Source organism: Aspergillus ruber (genome assembly GCF_000600275.1).
Source record: "Aspergillus ruber CBS 135680 unplaced genomic scaffold scaffold00023, whole genome shotgun sequence".
NCBI lineage: Eukaryota > Fungi > Ascomycota > Eurotiomycetes > Eurotiales > Aspergillaceae > Aspergillus > Aspergillus ruber.
Genome location: NW_024467319.1, coordinates 40,055 through 54,513, shown reverse-complemented (window position 1 = coordinate 54,513; position 14,459 = coordinate 40,055). Strand labels below are relative to the sequence as shown.

General features: G+C 48.5%; 6 protein-coding genes and 1 non-coding gene across 7 annotated transcripts; 3 read left to right on the top strand and 4 right to left on the bottom strand.

Annotated features, from left to right (window-relative positions):
• Positions 1–12: 12 nt before the first annotated feature.
• EURHEDRAFT_t117 lies at positions 13–83 on the bottom strand. Its single transcript has one exon. It is a non-coding gene; the product is annotated as a tRNA-Gly (tRNA).
• A 329-nt stretch (positions 84–412) lies between these two features.
• Positions 413–2,589, top strand: EURHEDRAFT_414617 (ferrioxamine B transporter). Its single transcript, XM_040782485.1, has one exon. The coding sequence runs from the start codon at positions 481–483 to the stop codon at positions 2,269–2,271; it is 1,791 nt and encodes a 596-aa protein (XP_040636734.1). The 5' UTR covers positions 413–480; the 3' UTR covers positions 2,272–2,589.
• EURHEDRAFT_542202 (putative MFS transporter) lies at positions 2,284–4,085 on the bottom strand (the record flags this gene model as incomplete). The annotated part of the gene is made up of 4 exons (XM_040787402.1): positions 2,284–2,872; positions 2,938–3,079; positions 3,125–3,616; positions 3,679–4,085. 4 exons carry the CDS (start codon positions 4,083–4,085, stop codon positions 2,492–2,494), a joined length of 1,422 nt encoding a protein of 473 aa, XP_040636733.1. The 3' UTR covers positions 2,284–2,491.
• Positions 4,086–6,615: 2,530 nt separating this feature from the next.
• Positions 6,616–8,424, top strand: EURHEDRAFT_483302 (fungal specific transcription factor domain-containing protein). The gene is made up of 4 exons (XM_040785531.1): positions 6,616–6,746; positions 6,816–7,043; positions 7,092–7,756; positions 7,805–8,424. Exons 2-4 carry the CDS (start codon positions 6,928–6,930, stop codon positions 8,344–8,346), a joined length of 1,323 nt encoding a protein of 440 aa, XP_040636732.1. The 5' UTR covers positions 6,616–6,746; positions 6,816–6,927; the 3' UTR covers positions 8,347–8,424.
• EURHEDRAFT_532398 (uncharacterized protein) lies at positions 8,412–9,694 on the bottom strand (the record flags this gene model as incomplete). The annotated part of the gene is made up of 1 exon (XM_040787219.1): positions 8,412–9,694. One exon carries the CDS (start codon positions 9,692–9,694, stop codon positions 8,501–8,503), a length of 1,194 nt encoding a protein of 397 aa, XP_040636731.1. The 3' UTR covers positions 8,412–8,500.
• A 305-nt stretch (positions 9,695–9,999) lies between these two features.
• EURHEDRAFT_542200 (purine-cytosine permease family protein) lies at positions 10,000–11,988 on the top strand (the record flags this gene model as incomplete). The annotated part of the gene is made up of 4 exons (XM_040787401.1): positions 10,000–10,181; positions 10,228–10,401; positions 10,452–11,094; positions 11,166–11,988. 4 exons carry the CDS (start codon positions 10,000–10,002, stop codon positions 11,646–11,648), a joined length of 1,482 nt encoding a protein of 493 aa, XP_040636730.1. The 3' UTR covers positions 11,649–11,988.
• A 960-nt stretch (positions 11,989–12,948) lies between these two features.
• On the bottom strand, positions 12,949–13,557 carry EURHEDRAFT_414614 (uncharacterized protein). The gene has a single exon (XM_040782484.1). It carries the CDS (start codon positions 13,482–13,484, stop codon positions 13,116–13,118), a length of 369 nt encoding a protein of 122 aa, XP_040636729.1. The 5' UTR covers positions 13,485–13,557; the 3' UTR covers positions 12,949–13,115.
• Between the last annotated feature and the right edge of the window lie 902 nt (positions 13,558–14,459).

Sequence of the window (14,459 nt, the reverse complement as noted above, 5' to 3'; positions counted from 1 at the left end):
AAAAAAAAAGAGTGCATCGTCCGTGAATCGAACACGGGCCTCGTCGATGGCAACGACGAATTCTACCACTAGACCAACGATGCTGTGATAGACCATTCGGCTATCTAGCTTCTTATGAGTATTTTTGTAATTTAATGCTTTATAATTTAGTTTTTTAGTACTAGTGATATACATGCTCAATGAAGTCCAATGCTCATACTACTGCCGAAGAGCATGTTCTACGGAGTACATTATCTATAATGAAGAAAATCCTGATATTTCTGCACAATAAGAGCGTCTATGAGCCACTGACCCCCGTATCAGCCGGCAAACCCTTCCGCATAGCCGAGTCATCTTATCTGATCCCCCACCTGACATGGTGTGGGTCGCATAATCCCTTGTGTTCCGAAATGCTACTCTTTTCTACAAATACCGCTGATTTCTTTGAGGGGAGTTTGTCTTGCAGAGTATTGTACGACTGGCTCTATTCACGAATACAGGATGGTTACTTTTGATAGCACAAGACTAGATACGAGACAAGGACAACGTGCGGGATTCTCCGAGACTTCACCCTTGATCGAGCACGGACTCGACTCGAATAAGCACCATGACCAACATTATGAACCAGAGAGCAACACAAATCTACCCGGGTCCAGCGCACCAGGCGTAACCCGTATCGAGTCTTTTTCCTCCAGTCTTTCCGTGGTAGAGCAGGGATATATATTAACGGGCATCCTCATCATCGGCTGGTCCTATGGTTTGGATGGTCTCCTGCGGTCTACATACCAATCATACGCCGCATCCAGTTTCGGAGTGCACACGCTGTTATCGACGATTAATGTCCTGAGGAGTGTGATCGCGGCTGCTGTTTACCCACCGGCAGCCAAATTAGCCGATGTCTTCGGTCGGTTCGAGCTCATAGCGGTGTCGGTTGTATTCTATATCGTCGGGACTGTTCTTGAGAGCACAGCGTCGTCAATCCAAGCGTTCATTGCTGGTGCCATACTTTATCAAACAGGGTATACATGCATCATCCTGCTCGTTGAGGTAATCATAGCCGACATCACGTCTATGCGCTCCCGTGTCTTCTTCAGCTATGTTCCTGCGATACCGTTTTTATTCAATACATGGCTCAGTGGGAGTCTTGCTTCCGCAGCCTTGAAAGTTACAGACTGGCGATGGGGGATTGGCATGTGGGCTCCTATTTATGCCGTTTCTGCGACCCCGTTGCTTGTTGGGCTACACAGGACGAGTCTCTATGGAAAGAACGGTGGTGATAACCATGACAACCAACAGACGACACTCCGTGCAAAAGCCGTCGAGATCTACCATCAACTCGATATCATCGGTATCAGCCTCATGATGGCCGTGTTGATCCTCATCCTGACACCCCTCACCCTGGCTGAAGGACAACTCTCCCAATGGCGTAGTCCCAGCATCATTACCCCATTGATCTTCGGCTGCTTATGCATACCAATCTTTATCTACTGGGAGTCACACGGTGCCAGATACCCCTTTATCCCGGGTCACCTTCTCAGAGACCGCGGCGTAGGAACCGCTCTCGCCGTACGCTGTCTGCTCAACATCGCCTGGGCCGTTCAAGGGAACTACCTCTACACGGTACTCATCGTGGCATTCGACTTCTCCGTATCCCTCTCAACCCAAGTTTCGTCGTTCTTCACCTTTTTCGGCGTCGTCAGCGGCTTGATCATAGGCGTGGTTATCTTTCGCGTGCGAAGATTGAAATACTTCGTCGTCACCGGGACCGTCCTCTTCATGGTCTCTTTCATCCTCCTGATTAGATTCAACAGCGGCACATCACAAAGCGCAGCAACCGGGATGCTCAGCGCGCAAGTGCTCCTGGGCCTCGCAGCGGGTTTCTGCGCATACCCAACACAAGCCTCGATTCAAGCAACAACAAGCCACAAACACGTCTCTGCGTTGACAGGCCTCTATCTTGCCTCGTTCAACATCGGGAATGCACTTGGAACCTGTCTTTCAGGCGTAATATGGTCTGAGAATCTCCTTCCAACGCTCGAATCGAACTTGAGCTTTCAATCCAACAAAACACTCGCACAGGATATCTACAAGTCCCCGTTCGAAGTTGTACCGAACTACCCCGCTGGTACGGAAATACGCTCTGCTATTATTAATAGTTATGGACATGTGGAGAGAATGCTTTGTATTGCAGGGGCTTGCTTGTGTGTGCCGATGATTGGGTTTGCGTGCGCGATGTTGGATCCGAGATTGTCGAGTAGGCAGAGTCAGCCGGAGGCTGAGAGGGAGGAGTGATTTTGACGGTTTGGATATGAATGATTATGATTTATGATTTTTGCATTCTAGATTGGTATATGTGAATTGATTTCGAGATACATCTGATGCTTGGCATATGCACAGCCTCTTTCTGTTTCTGTGCATGCTTCGCTTACTCCTTTTGCTCATCCTCAGACTGGTGGCACCAAAGGCGTCAGCGCCATTATATCGAAATGATACACAACCACCACTGATACTCTCAAGCCTGGCCCTCCTCACCATCAACCCTTGTTCTCTTTCCATCCCTTCCCGCAAAACAGACCAACATCCCCAAATCATAAACCCCCTTCAACCCCCCGGCCACACAAAACGCCACTCCAAGATGCCCCCTCGCCCCCAGAACCCCTGTAATAAACGGCGCCACGCTCTGACTCGCCGTCTTGACCACATTAACCGCACCCATGATCGCCGTGCGCTTATCTGCCGGTAACGCGGTGGCTAGGAATGCGGAGCGAGGGGCGACGTCCATGCTTTGCGTTGAGGCGCGGAGGATGAGGAATGTTAGGGATGGGAGGAGGGTTGTTGGGAGGGGGATTAGGGAGAGGAAGATGGTGGAGGGGAAGTGGGTGAAGACCATTGTCTGTTTTCGTAAGCATTTCCCCAGTATTACGGTGAGTGAATAGTTTTTGAAATGGGGGAAGGTACCTTGACGTTGCCGATGCGCTTGGAGATGGAGGATGCGACCAGCATTGAAATGGAGCAGATGATGCTGGTTGTGAAGAAGATGGAGGCGAGATTTCCTTCGGGGAGGGAGAATTTGTTGCGAAAGAAGTAAGTCATCCAGGACCTGCGTTGTTAGCATAGTTCAGGGGGAGGGAGTTGGATGACTTACATCGATGCTAGCCCGGAAGCAAACGAGTCCACGGCAAACAGCACGAATAGCTTAGTGATTAACGGAACAAGATCCCTGTCGAGAGAGACACGGAACCAACTCTTCTTCGGAGGGTTCCCATGCTGCGCTTGAACGGAAGACAAGGACTGCTCTGCCAGCAAGGGCTGTGTCTCATCAACACCCTGCTGCTCCCCCCCAGGAGCCTGTCTAGCAACGGCTTCAACTTCCCCGCTCAATCCCAACGTAAACAAAACCTTCAGCCCACCAAGCGCAGCATATAAAAAGTAAACCATCCGACAAGTAGCAGTAAATTCCCACCCCTTGAGCTCCCGCAGCAAATGAATAGCCCATCCACAAGTCATAATCCCCAGCGCCGTGCCACCGGTACCGAGGAGTGAGTACCACGCGAAGATATCAGGAAGGACCTCGTCGGGGGTTAGATGCGCGAGGGTTGATTCTTCTACTGCGCGGAAGGGGCCGATTTCGTTTCCACTGCTCAATTAATAACATTCTCATGGAGGAATTGATATCCAAGGGAAGACACAGGAGCTTACCTCGGACTAATGACCCCAAATACCGCCGCCAGCAAAAGAACCCAAAAATCCCCAAAAAGCCCAAAAACAACCCCACTGGCCGCCATCAACCCCGACCCAAGAACTAGAACAGCCTTCCGCCCCATTTTGTCCGCGAAAAGCGTCAGAAAGAAACTAATGACCACATCCCCGACCAGAGTCAGTGTCATGAACAAACCAATCCGGTCATCGGAAATGCCCAGAGCAGACAGATAAGACGCCAGAATGAGGGTTGAACCACCATAGGCAAAAAGCCGGACGAAGCGCTGCGCAATGAGCAATTTGACATCGGACGAGGATTGGAAGACGGTAAGGAGACCGAGCTCACGGAGGATATGCGCGAGATAGCCATCCCGGCAGGGCTCGGCTTGGGATGAGGACGTCCTCATGGCTTGGTGTATTGTTACTAGATTTTTGATAATTGTGGGAATTACGGCTTTATATTAATGTCAAGCGACTGTCATTGATTCTAGGCACCAGTGTAATGCTATCTCGGTGAAAAATGGATCCAGGATTTTTCTCCGAGTGTTGATCTCCGGGAAACTACAATCTCCGATGGATCGGGTCGGGGTTGCTCTATTTCAGCCCTACGCCTTGGCAGGCTATGTATGATTTCAAAGCAACTGGTTATATATATCTGATGTTCGACATTGACTAGTATTAGTCACAATGCAAAGGCGTCTGGCTAGTCATTCCATCATTCAATAATCAACAATTCAATCGGGTATCTTGTGACTTCATGCAAGTATGGCCTTTGAGTAGAGGCCATATAGGTGACTAGGTGTCACGGGCTCAATAGCTAGAAGATATTAACGAATTGATATTCCTATCTAAACCAACTAGTAGCCATCGACGAGAATATCGAATCTGGAGAAGAAAAGAAAAATAGAGGCAGGTCTATTTACGTGAAGAAGTCCCATATGGTTGTGTGTGGTCTCGCTAAGCAGCTTGTTTGTCTTGATTGCTTCCATGGTATTGTTTGCCGTGTTGATGACATTTGCTTATGAAGGCGCTGGGCTGAGCCGTTACACTAGGGTCTATGAGTGATTAAGGATGATAAGACGTAGGGAAATAGTAATCTACTACTAGACAAGGAACTAGGGTATTGGATTAGGAATAAACCCAATAGAACAGCCCCAGCCAATCAAAGAAGGAATTGGATCCATTCTAGCTTTATACTGATAAGAAGTAATTATGTGCTAGAGTTGAGCCAATGAAAATGATCCTCCACCTTGCACTCGGTGCTGCAGAGATTCACCCCGTTAATGAAGTGTGCTGGGGATTAATCCTGCACTTATATGCACCAAGATCTGATTTTCAGAGAATCAGCTGCTGTTGTCCGATTCAGGGCGGGTTGAACCTTGCCCTGCCTCATTCGCCGGTGGATCTTACTTGCACCCACTGCGCATCAGAACTCAGTTAAGATAAAACCAACTGATCAGCCAAGGAGATTAGCGACACTAGACTTAACATCCATGGTGTTTGTGGTATGCTCTTACAAAAAAATGAAACATCAGTCTCGAACTAATATTGACACAACCACTGATCCCAATTAACCTATATTTCAAGTCTCGGACGATATCAAAGCTCATGAGTCTGTGCTTCAGAATTTAATCAGTGTGTTTTCACGTATATTTGAGCAAGTAGTGGATGCGTGGGATTTCCCTGAAAGGAGCAATATCTGGGTATCCTTAACCGGGTACTATGTGTCAAAAAGAACATATTCCAGGTGTCACGGGCTCGGAATAGTAGATAATAACGAACTGAATTCCTATCTAGACTATTGTAGCCATCGACGAGAATATCGAATCTGGAGAAGAAAAGAGAAGAGGAAATCTATCTAGGTAATGAAGGGGTTTTATAGAGGTTGTTGCCGACATGGTTGAGTAGCAGCATTTGCGATGTATCATTCATTGCTGCAGTGTTGAGCCGTCATATATGAGCCGTCATATATGAGTCGTCACACCAGGTGGGTTGAGTATATAGATCTCGAAGTATGCGATGATCAAAGTCTTACTATACTGCCTTGAAAGAGAAGCTTCCGAGGCAAAGGAGAACGCTTCATATGCTAATGCTAATGCTATTTTCGATGGGCTTGTAAATCTTCAGAAAGACTCAAAGTGTGCTACCTGCCTGCATTTTATGCATTTTAGTTGGGAAATATTTTTGCTGATGAACCATAGCTATTTGACAATAAACTTCCACAAGCTAGGTTTGTCGATGTTGTGGAGGAAGAACATAACGAAGACGATGAAGATAACAAGGAACAGAGTATAGAAGAAAAGTCTCATAATTTTCCCTTGCTGGCCGATCAGGAGTTGGCCTGCCTGAGGCCATGGCAGTGACCCAAGTGACCGGAGAACTGGAAGATTGCCGGGCAATTCGCTCTAGAAGGGTTGACTCCTAACCCCTCTGCGAGAATGATGGAGAGCCTCAAGCTTGGTATTCAGGTACCTTTCTTGTGGCCCAAGATGGCCGAGCTCCTGCCTACTATGCATCCAACTATGATTGTTCTTCAGATACGTTTCAATTATCAATTACTTCATGCTCCCTATATGAGTATATTGCACTACTAGCATAGGGTGTGGAAAGCACATCCGCCTAGCCGTATTTAAACCACATGTGATAGTCAATAGTTATTTTTGCCTTTTTCTCATTGCCACTCTTTAGGGTGAGGTCTACCAGTTGAGCTTATCTTATCTCCTATCTTATCAATTGACGCCATTTTCCCCAGGAATAGCGATATAACTACCGAAGTTAGTCTCTCCCCATCAACCGTTTTCATATTCATACAACTGTATAGAGTAGCAGACTAGAAATGCCGCCCGATAGAGGTCGAGCCTCGCGTGCCTGCGCCTCCTGCAGAAAGCAAAAGACTCGATGTTATGAATCTGGGGTACCTGGAAGACCGTGTTTGAGATGTGAACGGCTTCGCCAGCGGTGTTCATTTGTCCAGACTCCACCATGGGGCTCCGAAGCTGCAAACAATGATACCGATGCCAGGTTTGTAGATTTTTTTTTTTTGTCAATGCCGAGGATTCTGAGCTAACCTGGCCTAGATTAGCTCGACTCGAACAAAGCCTCGGTGCTCTACTGGAGCGACTGGGGGAGGACTCAACTAGTATAACACAACCGACAACCCATCCTAGCACAGGGATTTCAGTAGCTGCATCATCTTCAAATGATACAGGACCATCATCAAAACCAGACTACTCATCAACTCCCCCCGTTATGGTCATCCGAGATCTTGCATCGGATATTGGGATTAAGTCACTTGATACCAGCTCCCAGGTCGTCGGACTGGACGGGTTAATAGCACCTGATCTGGCATTATCACTTTTCGCTATGTGAGTTCGACACTGGGTAGCCTGTGGACTTGAAACTAAGCCACACAGCTTCTTAGAACACTACGGCCGATGGGTCCTGTTAGACCCGGAAGGCGATCCTAAAGCCTTACTCGGAAGAGTCAGTCGGTCTCCGTTGCTCCTATGTGCTTGCTTCTTAATCGCTGTCCGGCATACGACTGAGGCTCTGGCAACCAGCCTCGCTCCAAAGCTCTACCAATGTGCTCAATCGCTGATTTCCGCTGCACTGCTGGTCGCGCCGCAGCCGATCGAGTTTTTCCAGGCGGCCCTTGTGCTCTCCATGTGGTCGACAACTGTGGGCCAAGTGCCGCTGAGCCTTGACAGTTGGCTCCTAAGTGGGTTTTCCCTGCAGCATAGCCAGTCTAGTCCGCTGTTCGATCTGATCAATAATGCTGGACCGACAACACAGCTCTCGAAAACAACCCTTGACGACTGGTGCTTGTGGAATCATTTATGTTTGGTGCATCTTCACTACTGCGTTGGCACAAGCCGCAAATCTATGTTGCATGCCTCGCAGATAGCGCGCTGTCGAGCCATTCTGGGCTCTGACCATGCCACAAATTACGAGTTGCGCATGGTAGCGGAGATATATCTCTACTGGACCGTTTACGAGAACGTCTCCAGCGATGCCACCGATCTATTGAAAACTATCGCTCATTTGCAGGACTGGAAGAAAGAGTGGCAATTTGTTTTGTGTATGTCACCAACCCACAACAAGACCAACAAGACCACTAACAACACAGTACAACCACGCGCGCAATTCCTCCTCATGGGCTTCCACTTCGCTCACCTCCTTCTTTATGACCAGTCCCTCAAAACAAAAACCGCCAGAGCCCGTGAATCCGTGCTTTCGGAGATGATTCGCCACTCCACGTATATAATCCACCTGGCAATCGACACAACTGATGAGCGAACTCGCCATCTGAGCGACCACATCTACCACATGATCACCTTCGCTGCGATTATCATTTGCCGCTTGTTAAATGGATACGCGGAGCAGGTGTCTCTGAGTCATAATATTGCTGAACTGGATTCGTTGATCCTCAGTCTGGTGGCATGGCTCCAATCCATTGGACTTCCCTGCCATGCTGCACATACCCTAGGGAATATTATTGCGAAGGTTCATCAGAAGGTGCGACCTGGTGCGGAGCAACCACAGTGTCCCGAACAGAATGAGTATTGGCTGGGAGGGGACCTCTTGGGTCACTTTCCGGAGTTTCTGGGAGTGGAGCCTACGGCGGATGGGAACTGGGATTTGTTGCCGAGTTGGGGACTAAGTCCTTGAAGCCTTCTATAGTTGTTGGAGAGCATGCGTATGAGAAATACATTCTGAGCCTGGAGACAAGAAGACAAACGATATGACTCTAGACAAGAAAAGTCCTAATGTGGAATATGTAAACCCAAAGTGACAGTTATTCTGATCATTTAAAGGAGAACATTTAGCCAGCCTTCAACCACGGTACCTCCTCCGGTCGATACTTGTACGCCCGGAAGATGGCATTACTCTGATATGCAAAGCCCATCTGTTCCATCTCGTGCAACTCACCCTCCGCCATGATACCTTTATAGTCATTCAACTGCGGCACAACAAATTCCCATACTGTCGCCCCCGTCTCCGTGACCTCGAGTATCCGGCCCGTGGCAGCCTCACACAACAGCACATTCCCACTCGCCAGCTTCTGTGCAGATCCCATGAACGGCGTGAAGAAGCCGATCCCGCCTGTGCAGCGGTCTTTGTACTCCCAAATAATATCCTTAGTCGCGCGAGAAACAATTATCGCCCGTGAAAACGGTACCGCGATGCCAGGCCGATAGACCCCATTGTCGAAGATCAGGATATCACCCGAGGAGAGCTCCTGCGCACAGTGCTGCTGGCTGACGACTGGGGAGGCCAAATGCCAGAGGATCTGGCCCGTCTGGCGGCTGATAATGATGACCCCTGATGTGCTGCGCAGAGAGGCGACAATGTTTCCCGCGGAATCAAACGAGACGCTGTTAATCAGCGGCCAGTGCTCACGCGGATAGTCCGCGAGGAGAGGAAAGCGCTGCGGATCCAGATGGTCGATCGCACGCCATGACCACAGCAGCTTTGCGCCGCCCGTACCGCCGCCCTCAAAGTCTGCTGCTGACGACCGAGTCGATTCACTCCAGGGACTGACCAGCTTGATACAGTCTGCGTATACCGTTCCGCCAGGTGCCTCACTCCCTGGTATGCCGCCCTGTACGCGTACGGCCTCGTCAGCCGTCAGCGGCTCCAGCGTTGTATACAGCAGATTCCCGTCGTCGAGATGGTTCTGGTCGTGGTGGGCCCGTGGATCTTGGTATTCCCGCAGGATCTCTCCACTGGGGGATACCTGCATCATAACCCCCCCGCGATATTTCGCCCACATCTGGAACATCTTCGGCGGGTCTGGGTGCACCCCGTTGTAGGCTAGGTTGCCGTCAGGCAAGAAGCGCGCGTGGCGACCCGCACGGTAGGGCAGGGCCCATCGGTGGAGTTCTTCACCGGATGTTGAGATGAGGTGCACGGTGTTAGAGGTGAGTGGTGTGTATAAGACGTAGCCGGGGGAGACGCGATCAGGGTCAACCCCTTGGAGGGCAAGACCGCGGCGGCGAAGGGTGTGTTGTTCCATGTGGTTTTGTGTATTTGGTGAAAAGAACAATTGAAATGATTCAGTAAATAAGCAGAATTTTCCTAAGAGGAATAACGTGGGTTATATATCCGGGGATTTGGAAAATATCGTGCCCTAATCCAATCGACCGGCATGCCGCGGCATCTCCGCGGTAAGATAGGATTCAAACCACAATAAAGCACGCCATAGATATGAGAACAAATATGCAGTGATGATACTATCGGTATACCGCGGAGACTCTTGTATATCAGTTCATGTAAATATGGAGTCCTCTTTGATTTTGTCAGTTATCTCTGTCGCCCACAATGGAGTTAGTCTCAACACACCCGGAGGCCCCTCAGAAGGGCACATTGGCCTTCAACGCATCCGAGGAAAAGGAGTCATCATGGATGCAGTTACTTTCTATTGAAACAGGGGGAATTCAACGGGTAACGGATGATGAGCGGCAAGTGAATACAACCAAGTTTTGGAACGCGTGCACTTTCTGGTATGATCCCTGCTGAGAACTGAGTTATGGGTTATTAATGTGACAGGTTGAGTGCAAATATGGCCATTGCGACGCTCAACACTGGGGTACTTGGTGGCTCTATGGGCCTGTCCTTCTGGGACAGCTTCATTGTGATCCTGATCGTGAATCTCTTCAGTGATCTTCTTCCTGCCTGGACAGCAGCGTTCGGCTTGACGGGGCTGCGCATGACCACCTTTTCGTATGTTGGACATCCTCCTGTTATCACACCATGTTGACAATAGGATGTAGACGATATTCCTTCGGATACTGGGGTAACCTTCTCGTCGTGGTCTTCTCCATGATTGCCACGACCGGCTGGAACGCCATAAACAGCATCTCCGGCGCCGTGGTGCTCAACGCCGTCTCGGATGGAAAATGCCCAACCTGGGCTGGCGTCATCATTATCTGCATGGCCGTCTGGCTGATCTGCCTCCTCGGTATTACTTGGATTCACCACTTGGACAGCATCATTTGGATCCCGATGCTGGTCGTCTGGTGTGTTGCTGCAGGAACCGGTGCAAAGCACTTCACCACTGCAGACGTAAAAAAGTTCGCTACGTACGAGGACCATGCAGCTGCAATTCTGTCTTTTATGGCTGTCATCTTCTCCTTCTCCATCTCGTGGGTCAACTGTGCTGCGGACTACAATGTGCGCATGCCGGTGGATACGCCACGATGGAAAATTTTCGGAGCCACGTACGTGGGAATATTCGTGCCATCGGTACTCGTACAGAGTCTTGGAGCTGCACTGTACACTGGCACTATCAGTGGGGTTGGATGGCAGCCAGCATATCATAAGGCCGGCGTGGGTGGACTCTTAAAGATGGCGTTGGAGCCCGCTGGCGGGTTCGGCAAGTTCCTTATGGTTTTGGGAGCGCTGAGCGCTGTTCCGGTAAATAACTATTCTCTATATTCATTTCATTACGTATAACCTAGATGACATAGCTAACCAAGCCCCCAAAGAACAATATCCCAAACAACTACTCATTCGCTCTGCATGCGCAGAACTTCGGTCCTTGGGCGCTCCGCATCCCACGTATTATTCTTGTTACCCTAGGATTTATCGCCGCGGTTATAGTTGGCTGCTGTGCCGCCGTCTACTTCCATGACACATTGCAGACCTTCTTGAGTGTCATCGGCTACTGGACCGTTATCCACATCACTGTTGTAGCGATAGAACATGTCTTTTTTCGCCATAGCTTAGCTGGCTATGATCTGGATGCTTGGGACAACCCGGGGAGGCTGCCGTTTGGGTGGGCGGCTATCGGGTCTTTCCTGGGAGGGTTCGTGGGCGCTGCGTTGGGGATGAAGGTTGCGTGGTATGTTGGACCGGTGGCGGGGATTGTTGGGAGCGGTGCGAATTTGGGACATGAGTTGACTTTTGGGATATGTGCTGTGATGTTTACGGGGCTGAGGTGGTTGGAGAGGAGATGTAGTGGGAGATGAGATCCGGTCTTATATTGAGGGATTGGTGGCAGCGTTCCAATTAGTCTTCTTCTAGCTGGCTCAGATGCGATTGCGAATTGCACACACCGGATAACTCAGTGCTGGCAGACCCTGTTTTCTTCCTTTCCCTCCCCATATCAGTATTTCATAAGTATTTCATAGGATAATCTACTAATAAATTATTATTGCATGAGACTGTCACACAATGCATTGTTCTTATTTCACGAGCACGATAATAGATCTTGAGGAAGAGCAAGTGAGAATGTTATACTTATTGGAACGAATCGCATACCTGGGATGAATTAAAGCCATAGCATTACCACATCATTTGGGTTTGAATACTTCTGGCATGGGACACATAACAAGTTCTCTGAACATTCCTCCTGGATAGCAATGCTCAACGCGAAGACCTAAAATCATATCTTGCATACTATGTGAAGCCTCGAGCGACCAACTCAATGGGTGATCCAGAAATCCAGCTAGTTTTGACGCAGCAGTGAGTAAGCATAGGAAGACGTACAAGGAAAATTGAGAGAAGGAGCAAAAGAAATATAAAATGGATTAAAATAGGACGAAAGAAAGAAAGAAAGAAAGAAAGAAAGAAAGAAAGAAAGAAAAGTACGAAGGGTGAAAAAGGCCGTTGATGTCGTATCATGTAAAGCTCTTCTCCTCAGCACAATTCATGGCAAGTGGCGCTTGAACTCATGCCAGCGTTCACTGATTGATGATCTTCTCCGGGACATCTCTTCACTCCCCATGAAGTTTTGGGAGTATTGGGAGTCTCGACGTGGCTCCTCGACAAGGTGCTCGACAGGAGGAGGTTGGGTGTCAAATTCACCTGAAGAGGCGGACTCTCGTCTTTTTCGTTCATGGTACCGTCGGGCAGCGGCTTGGAGGCTGGTTTCACCAGGGTTGATCAGGCCTCCCGGAGGAAGACCTATAGCAGGAGTATTGGGGTAGATTCCGGGCATGATTGATTGATGGATGCATGAATGGTTATATATATAATAGGGATATGAGGTACGTGGCGAGGAGGTTTCGGGGATATTTATATGTCAATGTCAGGGAAAGGTAACTTAACCATGGTTCGCTAATTAATCTCGAAACCATGGTTGGGCAATCGCTTTCATGACGATGAAATTGCCGTAGTTTCAGTCATTATAACCGTCGTGCCACACGGGATTCGATACTATCGAGTCTACAGATTATGATTTACGGTGTAGGGGGCGCAGCAGAGAGGGAGCTCGTATATAATCAGATCAGGAGGCAATGTTTCACTAGATCCGGCCATGGATGACTATAAAAATTGACTAGCAGGGATATACAACATATTATTATTATGTGGTTTTAACATATACCTAACAGAGAATTCAAATGCCCAAATTATTACATATTTTCACGGAATCCAAGCTGCCTCCATTGTCACAGGCCCACATAAAAAAAAAAAAAAAAAACAGTTTCCAATATCTAGTGACAGACAATAAATCCATGGTTCAACTTCACCACTTTACCATCGGCCAGTGAGACCCAAGTCTGTTTCGAATTCAAAGTTGCGTCGACATGCGGGTGCGCCTGGACAATCTTGCACACAGTATCCTGATCGAACTGATTGAGCTGGGCGCTCGAGGCGGAAACAGTACCTCCTGCAGCCACAGCAGTATGGCCCCAGAGGGCTTGGATGGGGTGGGGAGAGTTGTCAGTTGGGATTTTGACATTGGCGTTGGCACCAGACTGGTCATTGGCGAGTTGAACTGTCACAGTCTCAACGGGAGGTAAAGCCGTCACGCCGCTGGTCAAGAGGCCCAGGGCGAGAGAAAGTCCACTCAAGAACTTCATTTTGGAGTTGGAATAAGAATAGTGGAGTTGAATTGTAGATATAAAGTGACCAGGAAATCGAAAGTGGATTGGAGATGAGTGACAGGAAATTTCTAGACATGATTTCGGTTGCTATTTATACTTTTTTTTTCTTCTCCTAAGGAGACAGTATACACTACGTTTACAGCAGTTTTCAATAGCACCATGCCATTCGGAGTTGTCCGTGGAGCATCATGTAGAATGAAACCCTATGAGGTCAAACTATGTCCGCAAGCGGACATAGTTTGCTGTCAGGCTCGGGTAGAATTAAACCTTCCCGTTATACGAAGATCAACGTATAAACTTGACATCAAGCAACACGAGCGCACTGGTATTCCAATTGGATCGTTTTTTGACGATGCTGAATACGAAGACAATTTCTAGCGAGCCAGACTCATTACCAGCCGATCTAGAACCACATCGATGGGAACATTCCAACATCCAAGATTTGAATGATCAAATAAGTGAACCAAGATGCTTGAGACGTCATTAAAGTTGCAAAATTTTACAACTATAACCAAATACGTGTGTTGGGAACATTAGTCTTCGCTTTGCTGTAATGCCACTTGAAATCCAATTGCACGCTCCCCGGAAATCAAGGTAGCCGTGGCCCTATGCCAAAGGCAAAAATAAAAAATGTCCAGCATCAGAGCTATTAGCATAAGGAATTTATCTAATTTAAAACCGTCGGAGGCTCAAGGCCACAGGATTTCAAGAATGGGTCGAGACACAGCTACCGAGCGGCGCCTGGCTCCTTGTAGATGGGCAGTATTTCCAAAAAATCTCCTGCTTCGCCATGAGGGAGCGAGAGAGCTGTTTTTTATCCCCAGAGGTAGTCTGCAATATAGCGGAAGATAAGGATTAAAAAGGCTGGCAAGTAAAGAAGTAGCCAAAGAAAGTCAATGGGAAGCCTTGTTTTACCGGGCCCATCAGTATAAAGTGACCTTGTGTTTGTTA

Excerpts from the sequence above, each read along its gene's own strand:
- EURHEDRAFT_414617 (XM_040782485.1), top strand. The coding sequence starts at position 481 with ATGGTTACTTTTGATAGCACAAGACTAGATACGAGACAAGGACAACGT.
- EURHEDRAFT_483302 (XM_040785531.1), top strand. The coding sequence starts at position 6,928 with ATGGTCATCCGAGATCTTGCATCGGATATTGGGATTAAGTCACTTGAT. Across the intron at positions 7,044-7,091 it reads GCATTATCACTTTTCGCTAT|CTTCTTAGAACACTACGGCC; the intron begins GTGAGTTCGACA and ends TAAGCCACACAG. Across the intron at positions 7,757-7,804 it reads AGAGTGGCAATTTGTTTTGT|TACAACCACGCGCGCAATTC; the intron begins GTATGTCACCAA and ends CTAACAACACAG.
- EURHEDRAFT_414614 (XM_040782484.1), bottom strand. The coding sequence starts at position 13,484 with ATGAAGTTCTTGAGTGGACTTTCTCTCGCCCTGGGCCTCTTGACCAGC.